This window comes from Phocoena sinus, chromosome 1, assembly GCF_008692025.1.
Source record: "Phocoena sinus isolate mPhoSin1 chromosome 1, mPhoSin1.pri, whole genome shotgun sequence".
Taxonomy (NCBI): domain Eukaryota; kingdom Metazoa; phylum Chordata; class Mammalia; order Artiodactyla; family Phocoenidae; genus Phocoena; species Phocoena sinus.
The window spans coordinates 169711113-169734384 of NC_045763.1; the positions used below are offsets into that span (position 1 = coordinate 169711113).

The 23272-nt window shown below is 36.3% G+C and overlaps 1 protein-coding gene across 2 annotated transcripts in view; it reads right to left on the minus strand.

Moving 5' to 3' along the window:
* SPATA17 (spermatogenesis associated 17) overlaps window positions 1–23272 on the minus strand; it is a 191923-nt gene that overhangs the window by 61554 nt on the left and 107097 nt on the right. The window contains exons 7-8 of one of the 2 annotated variants that reach the window (XM_032626480.1): window positions 15981–16184; window positions 11290–11438 (exon numbers count right to left, since the gene is read on the minus strand). In XM_032626480.1, the coding sequence (XP_032482371.1) occupies window positions 11290–11438; window positions 15981–16184 (353 nt within the window). The remainder of the gene's footprint in view (window positions 1–11289; window positions 11439–15980; window positions 16185–23272) is intronic. The other variant, XM_032626523.1, reaches the window with a different exon arrangement.

The window sequence follows — 23272 nt, forward strand, 5'->3', positions numbered from 1 at the left end:
GGAGGGTGGGAGGGAGGGAGACGCAAGAGGGAAGAGATATGGGGATATATGTATATGTATAACTGATTCGCTTTGTTATAAAGCAGAAACTAAAACACCACTGTAAAGCAAACTATACTACAATAAAGATGTTAAAAAAAAAAGATCAAAGAGAAATCACACTTGAATTCATTTCCTCTTGCTTGATTTCTCTTGCAACAAGAATGATTTTGGTGATCAGACAGATTAAAACAAAACAAACAAAACGATTTCAAGCTCAAGCTCAATATGTAAAAAGAGCTGCTGACCGCTTACTGCTTGTCAAGTATGGTGCTAAGCATACTGCATAAATCCTGGGCTCTTCCTCGAGGAGCTTATCATCTGGAACAAGGGTCTCCAATGTCTGTGTCTGGAAAGGCCAGGCAGGTAACACATATTAAGTCAGATGTAAAAACTAAGAATGCAAGCTTTAATCAGTTTGTTGCCATAGAAGACTGGAGGCCTGCTGTTTCCAGATCTCTTAACTTTTACTATAAGCCAGAAAATCTGGATTTTTAAAAGATATAATTACCATTTTTAATGTTTTAATCAATTTTTAATTTTTCAATCAATTTAATTTTTAGAAAACTAAGGGGTCCAAATATAACATACATGGAAGCTGTATGCAACTCAGAAGCCACTAGTTTGTAACCTCTGGTTTAGAATTTATAAATGAGCGTCTACCCAATGATTTCAAGGTCTCTATAAGATGTACTGTATCTCAAATTAGATCCTTGGATGAGATCACCAAATCATCATTAGTTATTCTTAAGACCTTATGAATGTACCAAATATACCAAAATGAGTCTAAAAGCAGAAGAATATAGATTCTGTAACATATAGGTGGCTTAATCTGATGTTAATTTCAGCAAGATTCTAAAATGGAATATTAAAATAAAATTAAAATTAAATTATAGAAAAGTGGGCCAATATATGTGTGTATATGATACTGGTACTATTTTATTTTAATATGACTATATTTTGATATTTTAAATTTTAAAATTAAATATACATTTAAAATATAAATTAAAATATTTTATATATAAATAAATACATATAAAGAAAAATACATAAACATATATCATCACCACAGGTAAAGTAAAATTTTAAACATCGTATATCTGAAGTTTGGCAAAGAATTTGACAAGCTCTCTTATGATATCCTCAAGAATGTGGGAGAAATAAGAGCTAGGTGATAAAGGAGAAAGCAAAAGCTATGGATGAATGACTTCCCAACAGCCAAATCTGATGCATTCTTTTCAGTCCTCATTCAACTTGAACGCTGCATCAAGCAGAGTCCAGGCCTTGTAGCGAATTCTCTTCTCCCTTGATTTGCAAAATCCCTCCTGGTACTCTTCCTTGCTTTCTCAGTTTCCTGACTGACTCATCATTTTCTGCCGATACCTTGAATTAATGACTCTTATCTTAACCAGAACTGGGCATTAGAATCACTTAGGCATATATGTCAAACCCATATGCCTACTGAGTCAAAATATGTGTGGTTGAGACTAAGGAGTGCATATGTATATAATTTTAAACCTCAAGGTGATATAGATAAGCGACCTAATTAAGAGCCACTGCCCTGACATTAAAGCAACTCCCAGGAATCTGTGCTTAATCTTTTCTCTCTCTAGTTTCTCCCTGGGAGATTTTTCCCCCCACCAAGCTTTTAACTATCACCTCTGATGATTTCTAAATTTTTATCTCTATATACAGTGTTATTCTTTAACTCAAGACCAGTATTTTCAAATGCTCACTAGGAATATCTACCTGGATATACAATAGGTACCTCAAATAGAGCTGCCCCCAAATTAAACTCATATCCCAAACCTCCACCCTATCAAGACAATAGTTCTTCTTACATTTTTTTTTTATTAAGTAAGGACATCACTATCTGACCAGTCACCTCACTCCGAAGCTATCAAGGCAATAGAGGAACCCCTGCCTCTGCACTTCTCAATCGGAGGAAATCCTTGCTCGCTCCTGGCTATACTTTCATAAGACACTGTATTTGATATAATGTGACATACCGTCCCCTGATCACAGTTGTGATCCATTCATATGTTAACAGCACATGTCCATTAACTTAACACATATTTGTTAAGTATCAATTGTGTTTCAAGCCTACAGCTTGTGTGGGCCAGTTTGATAATATAAATTGAGCAGAACAGATTCTCCTGAACTGAAAAGCAGAATTAGCTGTGGGTTCTAGAGCTGGAAGGTTACACTGAATCAGGCCTGGGGTGGCCAGGATAACTAAGGGCAGGCTGAAGATTTATGGGCAAGAAACTGTGAGGCAGTAGATAAAGCCAGTCAGTAGAAAGAAAACAGGAAGCAGAAATACAGAGAAGAGTGGAGGTGCCACTAGAGGGAGAAAACCTGGCCTTTTCAGCCCCCAAGAGTCACCTTAGTGAAGTTTTTCTTTGGTTCCTTAGATTTCTATAAGATTCTTCAATGGATCTTTCAAACACACCCTTTACTTGAGTTACCGTGAATGGATCTTTGTTCTTAGCAATTAAGAAAGCCCTAAGATAGTGATCCTAAATGCATCTATGCCCCTGACCACCCATCCACACCACATCATGTTGGCCCCTATTTCTGGTTTAGGGTTTATAGGATTCTACCTATAAAGCAGTTTGTCAACCTTTCTCTTTCCTTCCACTACCACTATCCTTGTTCTATTGCAAGTCTTCTTTGTCTCCGAACTGGACTATGGCAGCAGTACCTTAACTGCTGTGACTCCCATTTCTTTACCATGGACATAGCTAGTAGAGTGATATTTCTAAGATAACTGACCCTTTCACTCCAGTGATTAAAACTCAGTGATGGTTTTACACCATGTTTTATATGGTAAAGTCCAAACACTTTATCATGGTACACATGGCCCTTTATACTCTTGGGTCCACCTATACTTTCCCTCTCATCTCTGCCACTTTGCATGAGGTACCAAAGCTCTGAACTAAGCTTCGCTAGATACCTCAGAAGGCAAACTGAAACCCACATGAGCTATGCACTCGTTGACAAAGAGGTGGCTTTGTCCAGGCAACATCCTTGGTGTCACCCTCCTTGCTTCGCCTGGCAAACTTCTGTTCAGCCTTCAAGTCTCTTCTGACCCCCAACATACTTTTGAACTCTAAATTGAAACAGCGAAGACTGGGATGTATAAATGCCATACCAATAGAAGAATATGAGTATGGCACAGAATGAGCACCTTTCTTTTACAAAGGAAATTCTACAGGCCTCGTAAATGGACCAAAAGTTAATTGGCAAAACTTTACTTAGAATATGTTAGCCATTGTATTAGGAAGAATTATTAGAAAATGATAAAAGTCTAACTAAAAAGACTAACAGTGTGTTTTTATGATTGTCTGATTGCATACACCAAAAGTGTGCGTAATATTTTCACAAAATCAGTAAAAGTATTCCAAGTTATCACCATTATGTCAATGTTATAAGTCTTAAACTTCTTCAGACTTAGATGTCTATGAGAACAGAATTCTAGGATTCTGTTATTTAAAAAGCCATCTTTTTCAAGGAAACAGTGGACAAAAAGAGAGCACAGTTCTCACTGTAGAGCCAAAGTAATAAAGGGCTTTTTTGTAGACAAATTCTAGAAATTCTTAATTACACACAGGCTTATTATCTGTATCCCTGGTGTTATAAAGTACCAGAACTTCATTAGAAAAATTAAGCTGGAAAAATGAAGGCAGTACTTTGTAAATTTCCACTGGAAATTAGCTGGGAGAGACAGAGGAATACTGGATCAAAAGAGGGTAATCACGCTTAACTGTGCCCTAGAGCACCCGCATGTATAATACGATTTGCACAGCAACTACCTCTCCTATTACTGCTTGTTTGGAGTATTCTGTGTTAATGGGGTTAGCTAATTTAGTATTTTAACTTAAAAAGGCTCTGCTGATTAATAAATGTAACACACTGTGCTAGTAATTAAAATAAATGGAAGAGTTACAAATAAAAGTTGAATTGTTAAGAAAACATTATCTGAAAATGTATGATAATCCCTACTTATCATAATACAATAACGGTTCAGAAAATATGCAAATTGTAAAGGTCTAAAGTGTTGCAAAATCACACAAGTCCAAAAAGTTTTGAGATGTGTTAAATTTCCTTATCACTGTTCTTAGTGATAACTAATATAACCAGATCTCATCTACATATACTGTTAGACCCAAGCGGTCTACGAGGGATTCCAACTCGCCCAAGAACCGCCAAGAGTCGAGAGCCGTTGCAACACGCAAGAGGTTTATTAGGAGCCGATGCACCGGGGTTCCCTGAACCTCACGCAGGAGGCCGATGGGGAACCCCTAAAAGCGGAATCACATACTTTTTATAGGTTTATTTATTCATAGGGCGGGTATATTCTCACAATGATTGGGTAAATGTGGTGACTTTTGAATTCATTGGCTTAGGAACTTTTGTCCCACCTTCTGGCCGTTATAGTTGTCTGTTCATTGTGGCGGTTAGGGCGTATACCTGTTACGGGCAACTGGAAAATTACCCGCTGTCTGGCAAGTCCCCGTCAACTGAAAAACTCCAAGAATTGGTTTCGATAGGGAGAAGGAGTGGCGCACGATAGGGAGAAGAATTGGTTTCGATAGGGAGAAGGAGTGGCGCACGATAGGGAGAAGAATTGGTTTACGGGAACAAGTGAGGGGGTGGAAAGTCCCTAAAGGCCCCACAATACCACGGTTTTTAAATGTCCTTTTAAAAAACAGTTTAGTTCAACTACTGTTCACCTCTCTTAATAATGAAGGTGACAAAATACTCCACCCCAAAATAGGCCACTTTGGCCAAGGATTATTTTGAGCTAAAGGCACTTATAAACAACAGGTAGAAGAAAAGCCATCTTAGTTCCCGTTTTTTTCCCCTAAAATCAGGAGATAACACTCCCATGTGAAAGATGCCTTTCCTATACCAGGAAGAAAGAAACATTCCTATCACCAGAGATGGGAAGTCACAGCATAGAGAATTCTGTACCAACAGACCTTGTTAAATAATTTTTATCTTCCTTTGGACTCCGCATATATTTTTGTTATTTTCCATAATTGTTTCTCTTTGCTCAACCCAATATATAAGCACTTAGGGTTTGCCACTTGTTTCGGTTTTCATTTCTTTTTGAGGACTATTGTGTGTTGCAAAACTTATACTAAATAAATCTGTATGCTTTTAATCTGTCTTATGCCAATTTAATTCTCAGTCCCAGCTGAAGTCCCTAAGTGGGGAGAAGTAAAGTTTTGCCTCTTCTACAAAAACTATTAGAAAATTAATACTTTTTATTTTTCAAAAAGATGTAGGGATGGCTATTGTGCTGTTTGTACTCAGGTTCTTATGAAAGGCTGTACAAGTTTCAAATATAATACCCTTACAATATGATTAAATTATGAACTTAATTTCATAGGAAAGTTCAAGCCCTGGTTGTATTTTTTTTTAATACTCTAAATGTCCACACCCCAAACCTGCAGAAGAATTTTGAATCCTTAGGGATCTAAGGATATCCCTCAACTTTAGCTCAGGTTTGTAATTAATCTAAACACCCAAGTCTGATCTAGCAAGCCAGCTCCTTGGTTTGAAGGACACTTGGATTAGTTTTCTATTTCTACTGTAACAAGTCATCACAGACTTAGTGGCTTCAGGAATATGAATTTACTATCTTAGAGTTCTGAAGGTCAGAAGTCTGAAATGGGTCTCACTAGGCTAAAATCAAGGCACTGGGAGGGCTGCATCCCTTCTGGAGGCTCTAGGGGAGAACCCATTTCTTTACCTTTACCTTTCCCAGCTTCTAGAGACTGCCAGCATTTCTTGGTTGTGGCCTTTCCTCCATCTTCAAAACTAGCAAAGATGAGTTTTCCTTCTCACGTTGCATCACTCTGACCTTTTATGTAAGTCAAATCTCTTTCTGCATCCCTCTTCCACTTTTAAGGACCCTTGTGATTCCATTGGGCCCGTCCAGAATCCAGGATAATCTCCCCATCTTTAAATCCTTAATCACATCTGCAAAGTCCTCTTTATCATACAAGGTGACATATGCACAGGTTCCTGGGATTAGGATGTGTCTTCTCCGCGGGGCTATTATTCTGCCTACCAGTGCAGAGATTAGCACCGACTTCCACTGCAATGTCTTAAACCACTCCATTTTGGATATGGTTACAGTCTGCATAATTACAGTCTCCTGTATTAAGCCAGGATGTTTACAATTAATAGACGGTATTAACATATAGGACCTTAGCCCCTCTCATAAGACTTTGGTGAAGCCAATATCAGCCTATATCACCGGATTTATGATCACTCCACTCCACCTCTGCCATCTTAGTGGGTAAATTAAACATTTGCTCTGATAGCTCTGGTGCCGTGGCCTTCTGTTTCTTCCATCTCTTAATGATAATGACTTCTTTCCCCACTTCATCTAGGCAACTTGCATGGTCCCATTTTACATCTGAAAATAATTCTTAATATGCTCTCTGAAAAACCCTAAAACAAATATGTGCTGCTCTTTCCATTTTTTTAAATGTAAAGAAACAATCCTTTGTTGTTTTTTTAAGTGGATTTGAGCAGAATGAGTAAACCAAGGGAGGTAGGAAACTGCTTAATGGAAGCAGAAGAGGGCATGGATATAAAGAGAAATGATAACAGCCCAGAAGCTCTAGACGCAGTTTCTTAGGGAACCTGGCAGCCTATTAGCTGGAGAAATAAGCCTGGATCAGATCCTGAAGGGCCTTGAGTCTTAAAATAAAGAATTAAGATTTATTCTGTAGTTGATAAAAAGCCATGAAAAAGCATTTGGGCTGAATAACTGCTTGCTGAAATTTCTCTAGTGTGGTCATGGTAAATGCACTGAATGGGCAGACTGGATGGGATTTACAGCAATTAAAAGAAGAAATTATAAGTCCTAAACTAAATCAATAGTAGTAAGGGAAGGGGGTGGCTGAATTTGAGAGATACGTGAAAGGTAGAATAGACAGGATTTGGGGACCAACAGAATTCCGGAGAAGGATAACAGGGTAATTCACAAGTCCCTACTTGGGCAGACAGTTGGTGCTGCAATTCACACTCAAGACAAGAAGAAGCAGGCCAAAGTAGGGTCTACTGAGTTTGGGGCATCTGGTGGAGACGCAAACAAAGATGGCAGCTGAAAATATAAATCGGGAATGTAGGAGAAAGATCTTAGAGACTTAGAGTGGAAATCACTGTCACAGAGTTGAAGTCTCTCAAACAGAAGCAATCACTCAGAGAGATTACGTATAGAAAGGAGAAGGAAGTAAAGAAAAAGTTGAATATTGAATCTTGCCCTCACCTTGGTTATATCCCGTTACCTCTCACCAAAAGTACTGCAATATTCTCCTAATGCGTCTCCTTCCCTCCAGCATATTTCTTCTCAAATACAATCAACAAATTCATATTCTGCTTCTAACATCCTCTTACTCAGAAGCCTTAAATAGTTCTCCATTATCTACAGATAAACCCTCAAATCCTTGGCCTTGAAGCCTCCTACCACTTTTCTTTCTATTGCCTCTCACATAAAAATGAGTTTCTGTCAAATTGGTCTTCTCATTGTTCTACCATCATTTATCCCCATATCATCAACCTATTTTTTATCTACTTTCTCTTCTTTTCTCTGTCAAAATCTTAAACATCTCTTTCCACAGAACTCAATTCAGTTCCTTTGCTGTGAAGAACACCTTCCTAGGTCATCAGAGAACAGAGCAAACTCTATATTAAAAAAAAATTTTTTTTCATGGCACTTACTGTCTTTAACACACGCTTGACTAGTTTCAAGAGCTTATCTGCAAATGATACTTATTCTGAACTTCATTAGGTTTTCTGGTTCAGTTTAAAGCTAGAAGCACAGAAGTTTCATGAGGCCAGAGACTTGTCTATTTTATTCAGTGCTATATTCCGAGAGCGTAGAACTCTTCCTGACATGCAAACATTTGTTGAATCAATAAATACTCCTTTATATTTCTTATAATATCTAGCCGAGAGCTCCTCACATAAAGGTTACTGGACAATTATTTACTAACTGCTTATTTAATTTCTTGGCTTCGTAAAGATTGACATGTGAATAATGAAAATAATTTTCTTCAAGAAGGCATGAGAAAATTGAGTTTCTTTAGGAATAAGAAGTTTTTAAACGATTTCCAAAAAACTCTCCATACTCTATATGTAAAGTGTTACTGTCCCACTTCCTATACTTGTTTTAAAGAATATATTAAAGAATGTGACCTTATTTGGAAATACAGTCGTTGTGGGTATTATAAGATGCAGTCATACTGGAGTAGGCTGGGCCCTTAATCTGGTCTGACTGGTGTCCTTATAAAAAGGGGAAATTTGGACAGACACACACATAGGAAGAGTATCTCTGTGAAGATGAAGGCGGAGATAGGGGTGATGCTTCTACAAGCCAAGGACCACCAAAGATTCAGCCATCATCAAAAGCTACGGGAGAGACGCAACAGAAGAAATCACCCCTGCTGAGGCCTTGATCCAGGACTTTAGCCTCCAGAACCATAAGACATTAAATTTCTGCTGTTTAAGCCATCTAGTTTATAGTACTTTGTTATGGCAGCCCTAGCAAACTAACACATTCAGAAAATCTGTCTTTCAGAACCTTAATAAGAAATCTTCTATGAGTGGCCTATGAGAGCTCTGCCTGTGGTCCTCCTTAATTTCTGGTTCCCAGGGCTAGTAGATAAAATCCAGCCCATCTGTGGAATCTGTGGTTTCCTACCCACAGTTTGATGTCTTAGATGCAGAATTATTATGCTTGTAGCAGATACTAAACACGATGATAATTATCTTCTATTAAAACTCTGCTATGTTCTTGGTATTTTATACTCATTATCTCATTCAATCCTCATTACAACCTTTAAGATAACATTCCTCTCCCCATTTTACAGACAGGGAAACAGAGGCTCAGGCTGGCTAAGTTACTTACGCAAGATTATACTGCTGTTGTGTAATGCAGTCTAGATTTGAGCTCGCACAGATCTAGTTCCAAAGCCCAACCACAGTGCAATTTTCATAAAGGTATGGAAACAAAATAGCTAAATGTGTCATATCCTCAGATATAAGGCCACCCTTTGAATCCTTAAGGTTAGAAATAAAAAGCTCTACCTTCCTGGCTTTAGATAGAGGGTTCCCAGTTAAGGCCCTTGGATGGCAAAGGCACTGCCCTCAATTCCTTACAGGTGAAATTGGTAATGTGGCCAAAAACGATCCTTCTCATTACTAAACCATGTATCTCTGTGACAAAAGTAGACTTTTGGCCTAATTTCTATCACAAAATTATTATCTGAAAGATATAAAACCTAAATTTCTAACATTTCTTTTGCCTCACAAGATACGTTTATGTTATCCAGTATATGGAAACCAAAATGGATTCAGAAGAAGCTACAAAATAATAGTTTCAGTTCTCTGAAAAAGTGGATTATCCATAGGCTAGCTGTTAAAACCCATTGCTTAGCCTCCTCACTAAAAACATGATAGCTTCAAATCTGTAAGTAATTTCTTTAGCATTCCCAACTTGATTTGCTCCTGATTGGTTGGTTATCCTAAAAGCACTTTTCAGTCCGAAAGTTTCAAGGTGAAGGGTCGTCAGCAACACTGTAGAGGTTGAAGATACTTACAAGTATTCCACAGAAAGTAAAAGTTGAGCACCTTTCTTTGGGGCTAACGTTGATATCTGCTCTTTCTAGGTTTATCAAGGAAAATACTAAGAAAGGATACTTCAGTATCTTTTATACACAGTGATTTCTGTAGCAATATCAATGTGGTCAATTATTTGAGAGGTTAATTTTGTTATTTCATAAACCCTGGCATCACTGAAAATAGAAAAATAATTCTGAATAATATAACTCTTTTGATATTCATCACTAAATTGCAGTTTGCTTGACTAAGTCGAGCAGCACTAATCTTCTATAATCTCTTTACTAAAAGAAATCTACCTCCCCAAAATAATTGGAAAAAAATGTTTCTTATTCATTATGTGTTGGGTAACTCATTCAATTATTGAAAGAATATGCTGAACACTCTATAGCTAATATCTCACTTCAAGTAATTGCTATAAAATGAAAAACTTTATGAAAATTACTTGAGATACTTGCCAATTTTATCTTTCATATGAGTTTGTTCAAAAATTTTTATTTTTCAAGAGTCTCTTCAGAAATGTATGATTAAAATAAAGCATATTATATATCCCTTCTGACTGATAAAACTATCCAAAATCCACCATGCTGGATAAGAGGTAATTCTAGTTTCTTTATATAACAAAACATACTTTGTAATGTATTTTGGAATTATTATTATATAACATATGTAATATGATGATTAGTGCATAGTATATATTATATAAATAAGTAACTGCGGTTTATATGTTGTAGTTGACATATAATTATTTATAATACATAATATATTAAATTATAATTATAATAATTTAGATTAGAATAATATAATTGCCTTTTTATTATTTAGTATATATAATAGTAAATAATTATGATATATTACAAAGATAATTACACGATATCTTAAAGAATAATAATAATAATTTTTAAAAGCTTTTCTAGATTTTAAATTGTCTGTTTATAAATTGCATATAACTATTGATGACAAATGCCTGAAGAGAGAGGAAGTGCCTTGGAGAAAGATGTATGAATTGAGACCCAAATCAGTGATGCTAATATAATAATTTAAAATTGCATATGCTCTTAGATTGCCCTTTATCTTTCTCAATCATCTTCCTCAGTGGTGAAGAAACTAAACTCTTTCATTGTAGCCGATTTATTAAAACTACAGTGCCGTATCAATGTATCCAAATAAAATTTAGTTCACGTTAAGAACAATGTTTTTGTTCTGTTGGATCTTATTATAGAAGCATCAGAAATATGAATACTTTCACTGGATAATTAAGGAAATTATCTTCACAGATGCATGGATAGTGGTCACTTATCCCCGTGAAATGCCATTCATTCTTTCCTTTTTCCCCTTCAGTAATATGTATGTATGTGTGTGTGTGTGTGGTGTGTGTGTGTGTGTGTGTATAAAATCAATATCATCATCAATATCGACCTTATCTAAAACACTTGCATATTGAAAAATGGTTGCTTCTGAATAGGTCAGGGGTGACCTATTCTCACAAATAAAAGATTCCTTTTCTCACAAATAAAAGATTCTCTACAATACTAGGAAATAGAAAATATTAAAAATACTTCAGGCACCAAACATGGTACAGCTACTTTTTTTAAGCTAAGAACTCACATATTGTCATTCACATTTCGCGTCCATTCCTGTCTCTGGAGCTGTGCTCTGGCCTCATTTAGCCCATCCATCGGTTCAGCCACTCGCAGCGTCGGTTCCAGAGGCTTGTAGCGCTGTTCCCACACTTCAGAGACATCGCGGAAGGGTCCCTGACAAGAAAGGGTGAGGTAGATAGTTTGTGATTTATGACCAAGGCTACTGAATATCTACAAAGAATAACAAGTAGTATTTACTAGGTTACTTTTAAAGAACAACTTATTCTTCTCTGAGTTAGAAAACACATGAAGTAAGAGCACCACATCGTCAAGAAACGTTCACACAAGTGCAAGTGATTATACTAAAAATGTTTTAAATTAGGCAGAATTTTCCCCACTTACATCAAAAGAGTTTTCATGCTAGAACTAGTTAACTTGTAGTTATAAGAGTTGCTTTGATTTCTAATTTTAAAAAGCACGTTTCTTATAATTTAAAAAGAATTCACTCCCATTTTGAGTAAGCAAAAATATTAGAAAAGACCCTGGGCACAGTTTTCAAATAGAAATCAGACGGCAAGTTTTTTTTTCATTAAAATAAAGCTTTTAGGTGAATGCCAAATCTTACACTTAACTGGTGGCCTCTTCCAAAATATAGAAGGGCCATATTTTAAATTAGTTTAAGTGTTTTTATTTAAATTCTAAATTCTATTGCTTAATAACTCTGATACAATAGCGACCATTTAATGACACAAACATATAGCAAAGTTCATAAGTTGCAATGGTGTGAAGGGGTTTACGACATATTCCACCTTTAAATTAGTAGTTACTTATATTAGTTACTAGTACCCACTGGTTATCTAGTTAGTATCGTATGAAACACAATACAAATCAGAGGTGGCTCGAGATTTTGCTGTGCCATCGATTACATTTTGTTTTTGTCACCTTTGTTGTGCAGGAGAGAAGTGATATAAAATAGACAAAGATTTCTAATCATATCCCTTGTCCTTAAAGATCTCTTCTTTAAATAGGTTATCACTAACAAGACGCAGCTGGAGTTACTGCAAGCAGTGAGTGAAGACTGGGGGGCTAATAAAAAGAAATGATTCACGCCTCATTTATGTTCACTTATGTTTTACATTAATAGAAACCAATAATAGGAACCAGTTACCATAAAAGTCATGGACCGTAAATAACACAAATGGCAAATAAGTATCATCTAGTACTTTTCACAGCTGGATAGGAGGATTGCTATATTTGAAAGTAGTTAATGGATTTTTATTGGAACTTTACTTTTTAAAGATACAGTAACATGATTCCAAGTTCAGGATTAAGAAATCAAAAGAGGATATTTTCTATAGATTTTTAATCTTTCACTTTGACAAATTCTGTGGTCTGAAAAATAATATTTGGTTGTGTTATTAGGGGCAAATTACTTCTCTAGACCTCTTCTCCTCGTATGTAAGATGGAATAATAACTATCTCACAAAATTGCCCTTAAGATACATAAGACAATATAAGTAACACTCTTAGCATTGTACTTAGAACCTAGTAAATATGCAAAAATTGTACTCCTAGCTTTATTATTATCTTACTACTCTTACTTTTAGTTTCTAGAGGAGTTTGAAAAAGATTTTGAACAACAGTAGCATCAAGTATATAAACAAAAGACTAAGGCTATGACTTTGAAGGGGCCTGCATTCACAAGGAATAGAGTCTTCTTGGTGGCCAATCTCTGCCGTCTGACCTTTGTCGATGTATCAATATAACACGCACCCATTTGAGGCTTACTCCACTACTTGTTCTGGAATTTGCTATTTCCAACAAGATTAGGAAATGAAAGAGGAAGCTCTACTTAAGCAGCAAAATTTAGAATAAAATAGACCCACTCTTCTTTTTTCATTAACTATAATCTTCATGACCACAATCCTCCTTAAGAATGTCCATTTTTCTATGTGTTTCAGTACCTGATCCATACATTTATATCTTAGACAATTAATGTCTTGCCTTTGAGCTTAATAGATCACCTTCCTAGTCAGCAAACTTGGCCTCTACTGTCAAGGTTCTCTTATGCCAAAGCTTCTGTTGACTTCTATTTCTATGGATAGACTATTAGATCTCAAGTGATCACTTATATCAATCATGCCTGGAATGAGGTAGCATCCCAAATTTCACTCTGCTCATTGTACCCATTTCCAAATACTAATTCCTAGAATGTGTAGACCATTCAGGATTCAACCTGAACCTATGAGACTTTGTGGGCTCTTAGCTACAGTTCTCCAATATTTGACTTTCTTTGCCTTCAATCAAGTCCAGTTATGAGTCAAATATACTAATATCCTTCTATATTTTTAACAACCCACATTAGAGTCATCTTGTATTTATAAACTTTTCTCAAAGCTTAAATAATAGTGAAAAAACTTTTAAACTTGCTATTATTGTCTCACACATTTAAGAAATTCACCTCACAAGTGCAGACAGACTGTTAGAGTATAAACAGTATCATTTGGACTGTAGTATATATAATCTCAAATGTCCCCAGTGATGTGGGTACCTTTTTATTATAGATAAGTACAGGAAATGGGGTTCAGTCAAAGAAAACCACATTAAGAATCCCATTCTGTGAAAACAGGAAAGGAAAGAAAAAAAAAAAAAAGCAGGGAAGGAAGGGAGAAAGGAAGAAGTCAAAGATGATAAGAGAGAAGGTGGGAAGAGAAGATGGGAAAGAAGGAAAAATAAGAGAAAGAAGGAAAAGAAGGATGAGAGGATATAATGGGGGTGGGGGAGGACAACCAGGGGTAAGGAGGAAGGAGATGGGGAAAGAAGGAAAGGGAAAGGAAACAATTAGCAGGGATAATTATTTTGTGGTATGTTAGATAAATGTACCTTACGAGTATGCATGTGGGTATGTGTACCTGTATATGTATATGTGTATGTATATACACACATATAAAATCTTCCATACAGATGTGTATTCCCCATACATATGAATGTATACCTTTATATAAATGTATATATATTTTCCATGTGTCTTTATATTTACACCATGTGGGTATAATAAGAAATATAGGGCTTCCCTGGTGGCACAGTGGTTGAGAGTCTGCCTGCCGATGCAGGGGACATGGGTTTGAGACCCGGTCCGGGAAGATCCCACATGCCACGGAGCGGCTGGGCCCGTGAGCCATGGCCGCTGGGCCTGTGCATCCGGAGCCTGTGCTCCGCAAGGGGAGAGGCCACAACAGTTGAGAGGTCCGCGTACCAAAAAATATATATATATATTTGGTCTTTGTCCCTGGTTCCTGGCATAGAGCTCCTAAAACCTTTGCAATTTCCCAATGATAGGAGTATCTTTTGTTACTCATAACAAGAATACACCTGAGTTTAAGCTAATAAGGTGACTTAGGCTGGAGTCCCTAGATAGCCTCTGGGTGAGACTGGTCACCAGAAAGACCAAGTGATTAGAAGCTTGGCACTTCCCTCCTCCAGGGAGGGGAGCGCTATAGAGACTGAGGGAGGAGAGACAGAGACAGGAAAACAACCAACCATGTGAGTGACCCTACTAGAGGATCTCCCTACCCTCCTCTCCTTCCTCCACAGCTGAGCTTTTATATGAAATCACGGTCCCGGCTGACACCTTGACAGCAACTTCATGAGAGATCTTGAGTCAGAGGCACTCACCTAAGCTGTACCCACAATGCTGACCCATGGAAACTGTGAGAAAAGAAACGTGTGTTGGTTTAAGCCATCAGGCTTTATACATAAATATAATATAATTTATTATACAGCAGTAGATACACAGAGGCAAGCCTGTGTAAGAAGCTAAGAGGCAGCAGTTCTGGGGGTGACAGAACTGCTCTCTGGGGGTGACAGAAGTGTTGCTCTCTGGAACTTTTAGGACAGTGACAATCATCACAACCCATCCCACTCCACCCTTTAGCCCTAGGAAGTCATTTGCCAATCATGCTATATTCTAATCCATAGTGAAGATTTTGTCTTTGCTTGAGTTTTGCATTGTTTTGGGCCCTCTTTAATTCTCCAGCTAATACTTTTTAACTGACTCCCATGCAAATTATGTTTACAAATGTATAGAATCATATGAACCATCAGATGAGAGGCTAAATTAAATAAATTTGATAATACATAGGATTTTTCTAGCAACAACAGGTTATAACAAGTACAGTTATTACAGTATTGTTACATAAAAAGGTTACATCCTAGCCAAAAATCCTACATGTTAATTTCACACCCAGAACAATAAAATTCAATGCCAAGGAAATATTTATTTCTTTGATATATATTTTAAATGTACTTCATTTTTATTATTTAAAATTAGATTCTTGGGAATTCCCTGGCAGTCCAGTGGTTAGGGCTCGGTGCTGTCACTGCCATGGACCAGATTCAATCCCTGGTCAGGGAACTAAGATCCCACAAGCTGCACAGCACAGCCAAAAAAAAAAAAAAAAATTAGATTCTGTAAAAAATTAATTTTCTTTTCGTTCCACAAAGACAAAACAATAACTTTTTTTAAAAAAACAGAATACAATCACTGACACAATTCTTATGTATGTATACATATAGCTGATTCACTTCATTGTACAGCAGAAGCTAATACAACATTGTAAAGCAACTATACTTCAATAAAAAAGAAAAAAGTGAATAATAAAAGTACGAAGACAGAAAAGTTAAACTGAAAAAAAAAAAAAAAAGACTAATGAGTACCTGACATCGTTTCCTATCAATGGGTGGCAGAATTCCGGACCGAGGAAAGGACCGGGCACTTGTGCAAGCCAGCCAGCTGCTAAGGCTGACGGAGTGCTTCGGCTTCACTTTAGGTCTTCGGTGTGTTAAAGGCTTTGCCTGCTGTAACCGCAACTCCCATGGATCAGGATCTTTTCTGAAAGGTGAGTTGTACATACCTGGAATCTAAAGAAGAACAACACCATTTTGATTTTTTTTTTTTTTTTTTTTGCGGTACGCAGGCCTGGGCCTCTCACTGTCGTGGCCTCTCCCGTTGCGGAGCACAGGCTCCGGACGCGCAGGCTCAGCGGCCATGGCTCACGGGCCCAGCCGCTCCGCGGCATGCGGGATCTTCCCGGACCGGGGCACGAACCCGTGTCCCCTGCATCGTTAGGCGGACTCTCAACCACTGCGCCACCAGGGAAGCCCATCATTTTGATTTTTATCCTTCATTTTCACATAGAATAAAGGGAAGATAAGGTTGTACCATACAAATTTTCATATGTTTAAGGACTATGTTAAACTACAACTCTAGTTCTTAATTAGAGGAGGACTTTAGTCTAAGGATATTATAAAATACACTTTGTCCCCAGACCAACAATTTCAGAATGATTCATGGTTGAAGACTAAACATGTTAAAAACAACTAATAGAAACTATAGTTTCTATCTGCTACACATGGCATATTTGATATAATTGTACTTGAGAAAAAAATAACAGGACCTTAAGGCATTCATTTTGTATTCTAACCATTAACTATGTATAGGTATACTTAACCAGCTCTGTAAGTCATACGTTCACTCACACAAACTCAAATATATAATGCTTGAACCAGTTTCAGGTACAAAGTATGAACTTAATAAATATTGGATTATTTGAAAGATTATTCATTATACAGCCTAATTAACGGCCACCATTTTAAGTTCTTTAAAATAATAAACTGGTATATGTATATATATATATTATATACAAACATACATGTGTGTATATATATGTATGTGTATACACATGTATACAATCATGCAAAATAACACCCGGTATTTAATGAGTTGCATTCACATGGTTAGGAGCATTATATCTATATCATCACATTACCCTTGCTGTCTATCACTGACCTTGTCACACACGGCATCAAAAGAGTCCAGACTTATTTAACACAGTGACTGTTGTGCAATGGAGGTTCAATAGATGTGTGCAGGTTGAATGTTAAATTCAGGTTTAGCACATTCCACTCTCTGAAAATTCAATGATCTTTGAAGACACAAACTGCTTAGAACTATATTTTTATCCCTTTCCTATATACAAATGCATATTCATAAAGAAGAGCTATATTTTAAACGATAGGATGGCTTGTTTAGTTGCTCTGTAGACATTCTAGACTAATGTAAACAATGTATCCATTAAACCTCTCTGGTTTTTCCTAAAAATGTGCTTTTCTCTCATGCCACCATCATATCCATAAATATTTCTGGTTGTTATATTTACCTCTTGAAATAAGCAAGTCCAAAGTATTATGACTACCTACGGTAGTTGTCTTTGAAAAACTATGCTAGGAAATTTTATATTTCTAGCCTAACTCCTCAGTAAGTATAAACCTCTAACTAATACCAACTCAGGCTAGATTCCATGTCCTATCCCCAATGCTTCCTTAATTGCCTGGGGACAACTCTATCACACTACTTATTACATTGCTTCAAAATTATCTTTGTGTGTCCATCTTCCCTAAGCAAGCCGCTGGAGCACAGGGACTCTATTTTAGGTATTTTTGCATCTCCAGGGCCTAGCAAAGTGCTTAACACATAGCAGACACTCAAAAAATGAATGCTAAATGCTTATGTAGAAAAACAATGCACTGTTCAGAGGGCCCATAAAGTCTCTATTTTACTCTTACTTTCTTGAGCCGCATAAATATTTTAGTAAAATGTTTGAGTTTATTTCAAAATCTGATTGACTTCCTTCAAAGTTATAGATTATATCCTTTTCATCTTTCTTAACACTTCAGGTTTAATCTGCTTTTGAATACATTGTGATCTAGAACTAAATTATCACAGACCCACTGAGTCATCTTCAATTCAAATTTTTCCTACGCTAAGGAAAAAGTTAATGTAAATATATTTACCTATTTAAATTTTTTCTTGAATTGGCTCTTCTTTGAGACTTTTTTCCCTATACAGTTTACATAAGATAAAAGTATTGGAAACATTATAGGCATTGTATAAGCCATTTTTAATGTCATGTTAACATTCTCTTACTATAATACTAAATACAGAACAAGGTGGACACGTAAACAGATATTTTTAATGATGTTAATGTAAGAAAATTAATACACATATGTATTCAAAATAGCTTTTGGTGAACAGTAATTTTTAAGTGGATGGTAATTTTTAAGATGATTTTTAGGGTGATTTTCTAAGATGAGACTATACCAATTGTAATGAGAGAAAAACAATAAATTTTATACTAAAAAGACTATTCTAACATAAAATAGAACTAAATCTACATAGTCTATGAAAGAGATATAAGAGAATACCATTCTGTTTAGTGATGACCTAATTAACTGAAGTCTGTTAGTTTATCATTACCATAATCTTACAGATTAAAATGGTAAAATGCATACAATATAACTAGATTATAATTTACCATTTTAAAATATCTATCTACCTGAATAACTGCTACCAGCTATTAACTTTACCCCCATTAGAAATCTTCCTTGATCTCCTTCACATTTGCATGCACATGTATACATAGGCTAGATGGGAAATGCAAATAGATCAGTAGACATGATAGCTTTCTTAAATTATATTTTGCAACCTATATGGAGATCTCCTCATGTGTATTCTCTTTGCAATTTAAATCATATATAGATAGAAAATATATTTTAATTGAATGGAAAATGTATCATTTAAAATCTTCAAGGTGTCAGTATTTTAGAAATTAATTTAATACATTTGGCTAACTTTTGTCAATGAAAACGGTCCAGCCCCCCTCAATCCCTACAGCAAGCAGAGACCCTATCTACTTACATTAATATAGTATCCATTTAATGATTATTTCTTTACGTTAACAAAACTACCCGAACTATTGTCTCAATTGCTATATTTCATTAATTTGTAAGCCACTTTGTGAATAATGGTTTGCTATGGATTTTTTAAAAAGTATTACTATGAGTCACAGAAGACAAAGTTAATCCTCAGGGACTATGACATATTTTTCCGTTTTCACATTTTTCACAACTTAGAAGGGCTAATGCCAAGCTAGCTTTGGGGACTTCATTTTCAGCAATAATTTTCTAGAGTGACCAACACTATGGGGAAATCTGTGCTAACTGTTAAAAAAAAAAAAAAAAAAAGAAGAAGGCTACAACTGAGTTATTTGCAGTACTGTCATGCTAACATTCAACTCAATAAGACCCAAGAAATCTCAGGAGAGGACTCTGCTAATAGCTTCTTACTGACCTCCCTGTATCAGGCCCGGCTGCTGACTGGTGGCCCAGTGGTGAATACAGCAAATGAGGTGTGAAAGCACTGATTTTTTTTAAAGGCTGTGATTCTGACTCGTCAAAATGAAAGGAAAAAAAAAAAGGCAATGAGTTATATAATAGATATATATTTTTCTTGAATTTCCCCCCTTCAGACCTCCCATCATGGGAACTTAAGCATGACCTAGAATATTAATTATGCCAGGTTGAACAGCGAGCAAATGTACCATTTGTTACCCGGTCACCCTTAGCATTACATTAATATTTTGAACCATTCCATATTTCTAACAATCTATCATATCAGTTGGCTCTTTTCTTCTCAGTTTTTATTCTTCTACTGAAGAATTCTAAGGGAAAGTACTTTAAAAAATGCAGTTGACTTGAAAACAAATGGATATACTTGTTATATTTGGAGCATCTACTGCTGTATTTCATGAAGAATGTTTTTATGGTCATTTTCCACTCATACACTGACCTTTATTTTGTAATTGCCTGCGGGAAGCCAAAGTCTAATTTTTTCTCTTCTCTTTGTTATTGAGGTTTACTTTTAAAACGAGTTTCTGTAAAATAAAAAGAATTTGAAACAGGACCGGGTACGCCTATAATTCCCATAGCACGATTACTAGTGCTTCAATTTCAGCTTTTATCAGATTAGAAACAGTAATTTCTCATGATTTCAAAGTAACTGCTTATTCTAGGAATGAAGAACTCTACAGGATACGTGGGAGAATTCAAGTTTTACTTTTGCAAATGACAATTACACAGCAAAAAGTATTTTCTTCAAATACACATTACTATATATTAAATAGGTGAACAACGAGGAACTACTGTATAGCACAGGGAACTATACTCAATTTTTAAAAAAATTTTTTTATTGAAGTATAGGTGATTTACAATGTTGTGTTAGTTTCAGGTGTACAGCAAAGTGATTCAGTTATATATATATTCTTTTTCAGATTATCTTCCCTTATAAGTTATTATAAAATAATGAGTATCTTTCCCTTCAATATCTTATAATAACCTATAATGGAAAATAATATGTATAACTGAATCACTTTGTTGTACACTTGAAACTAACACAACATTGTAAATTTTACTATACTTCAATTAAAAAAAAGATTTTAAAAAAGTATTTTCTTGCCCCATGAACCATGGGGGGCTGCCTAAAATATGTTTGAGTTCTAAGTTTTAGTAAAAAATGCTTTTAAAATATAAGACACTAGGCAAGCACAGAAGAGTAGTAAAGGTCTCTAATAACTAGAAAAGTGGAAGTGGGCCAGGGAACTGCGAATGAAATATTTGCCGGGGTGGGGACTGCTGAATCAACACTGACCGATGCTCTTCATCATAATTATCGGGACATACTAGTGCCAGGGGATTTATAAAAATCCCACTCCGCAAATAATTGCCCTGGCGTTAGGAGACAGAGTGTTAACACACTGTCACAGGCCGGCGTTTAGTAAGATAGTCTACGTTCAATTACTCTTGCTGAGAACTAAAAGGAAACATGGTCATTTCTCAGATACAGACAACAGTCATGTTAACCCTCAGATACAGCATCCCAGAAGGAATAATAATTTCATGGAAACATTAGGGATTCACAAAGGATATATTCGGTATGGTTCTTATCTATCTAAGGCAAGAGTGTTTTGTTTTTTTTTAAACTACAAATGCTTTTTCTCGTCTTTCACTCCATTAAGAAATAATATGTTTAAATGTCTTCAGTCAAATTATAGAGGGAGTACGTTAAATGCAGAGCCCCCAGATATAGCCAGCTTTATTAGGTTAACAAATGATTTTTATAAATCATTCGGATATCCTAATCATTATTATATGTTAAAATATTCTCATGAAATGTTGATTAAAATGAAGAAATTTAAATAAGATACCATTCTCCATATACTAATTTAATTCAATAAATATTGAGCATCTTCTAACTTAGGAACACTTTGCTGGATCTAAGGTGGGTACAGAGATAAATAAAAAGTGATCACTCCCATCAAGCTGTTCTCGGAGGGGGCATGGGGAGAATGACTTTATGACTGACAATAACACAACCAGCCTGTAGTAAGTGTCCTCTAATAACTGTTTAAAAGAAGTATACACCAAAAGTTATGGTAAAGGTATATACCCTTTAGAAAACCGTGTGTAAAAAGTATTTGAATTTGTTCTAAAGATGGGTAGAATTTTGGCAATAATTATCTTGCTCCAGACGCGCAGGCTCAGCGGCCGTGGTTCACAGGACCAGCTGCTCCGCGGCATGTGGGATCCTCCCTGACCAGGGCACGAACTCGTGTCCCCTGCGTCGGCAGGTGGTCTCTCAACCACTGCGCCACCAGAGAAGCCCAAATTTTGGCAATAATAAAAGGAAGAAAGGTAGTCCAGGCTAAGGGAAGGGTAAAATCAAAGACATATTTGTGGGAAAACATAGGCCACTGTTCAGTGAACATCACTTTGGCCAGTTTAAGCATGAAGCTATAGTCATAAATGAGCTTGTGAAGATAAATTGAGGCCAAATTCTAGAAGGTTGCAAGATTGCACTTAATTCTACATATGATGTGGATCTGTTGATTTTCACATTCTCCTTTAGAAGGTAAAAGTCTGAAGCAGGCCCTACTGGTGCACAAAGCGTATAGAAACAGACCCAGTGGAAACCTAGGCAAAAAACACAGTTGAAAGAGACAGAGCTAGCATCAGAGCTAGACTCTGATATGGCAGGGGTATTGGAATTATCAGACCAGGAATTCAAAATAACAATGATTCATAAGATAAGGCATCTAACAGATAAAGTAGACAGCAAGCAAGAATGGATGGGCAATGACAGCAGAGACATGGAAATTCTAAGTAGAAATCAAAAAGGAATGTCAGAGATCAAAAACATTGTAACAGAAATGAAGAGTGTCTTTGATGGATTTATTTGGAGACCAGACATGGCTGAGGAAAGGACATATCAACAGAAATGTCCAAAATGGAAAAGCAAAGCAAAGCAAAAGAAGTCTGACAAAAATGTAACAGAATGTCCTAGAATGGTGGGACAACTACAGAAGGTCTGCCATACACATAATGGGAAAACCAGAAGAAGAAGCAAGAAAGAAAGGAATAGGAGAATTATTTGAAGTAACAATGACTGAGGATTCCCCCCAAATTAATGTCAGGCATCAAATCACAGACCCAAGAAGCTCAGAGAACACCAAGCAGGATAAATGCCAAAAAGCAAAACAAAGCAAAACAAAACGAAAAAAACCCCTACACCTAGGCATATCATATTCAAACTTCAAGAAATCAAAGATAAAAAATCTTGTAAGAAGCAGAGGGGATAAACACCTCACTTATAAAGAAGGAAAGATAAGAATTACATCCAACTTTTCCTCAGAAACCATACAAGCAAGATGAGAGTAGGGTGTAATATTTCACCCAGAGTGAACCCTCATATAAACTATGGACTTTGGGTGGTAATGATGTGGGAAGGGTGTAGACAGTACAGTCGTCCCTTGGCATCCTCAGGGGATTGGTTCCAAGATCCCCCCCACCAAACCCACAGATACCAGCATCCGAGGAAGCTCAAATCCCTTATAGAAAATGGCGTAGTATTTGCATATAATCTTCACACACACCCCAATACTTTAAATCATCTCTAGATTACCTATAATACCTAACGCAATGTAAATGCTGTGTAAACAGTTGCCTATGCACAGCAAATTCAAGTTTTGCTTTTCCGAACTTTCTGGGGTTTTTTTTCTTTGAATATTTGAATCCATGGTTGGTTGAATCCACGGATGCAGAATCTGAGGATATGC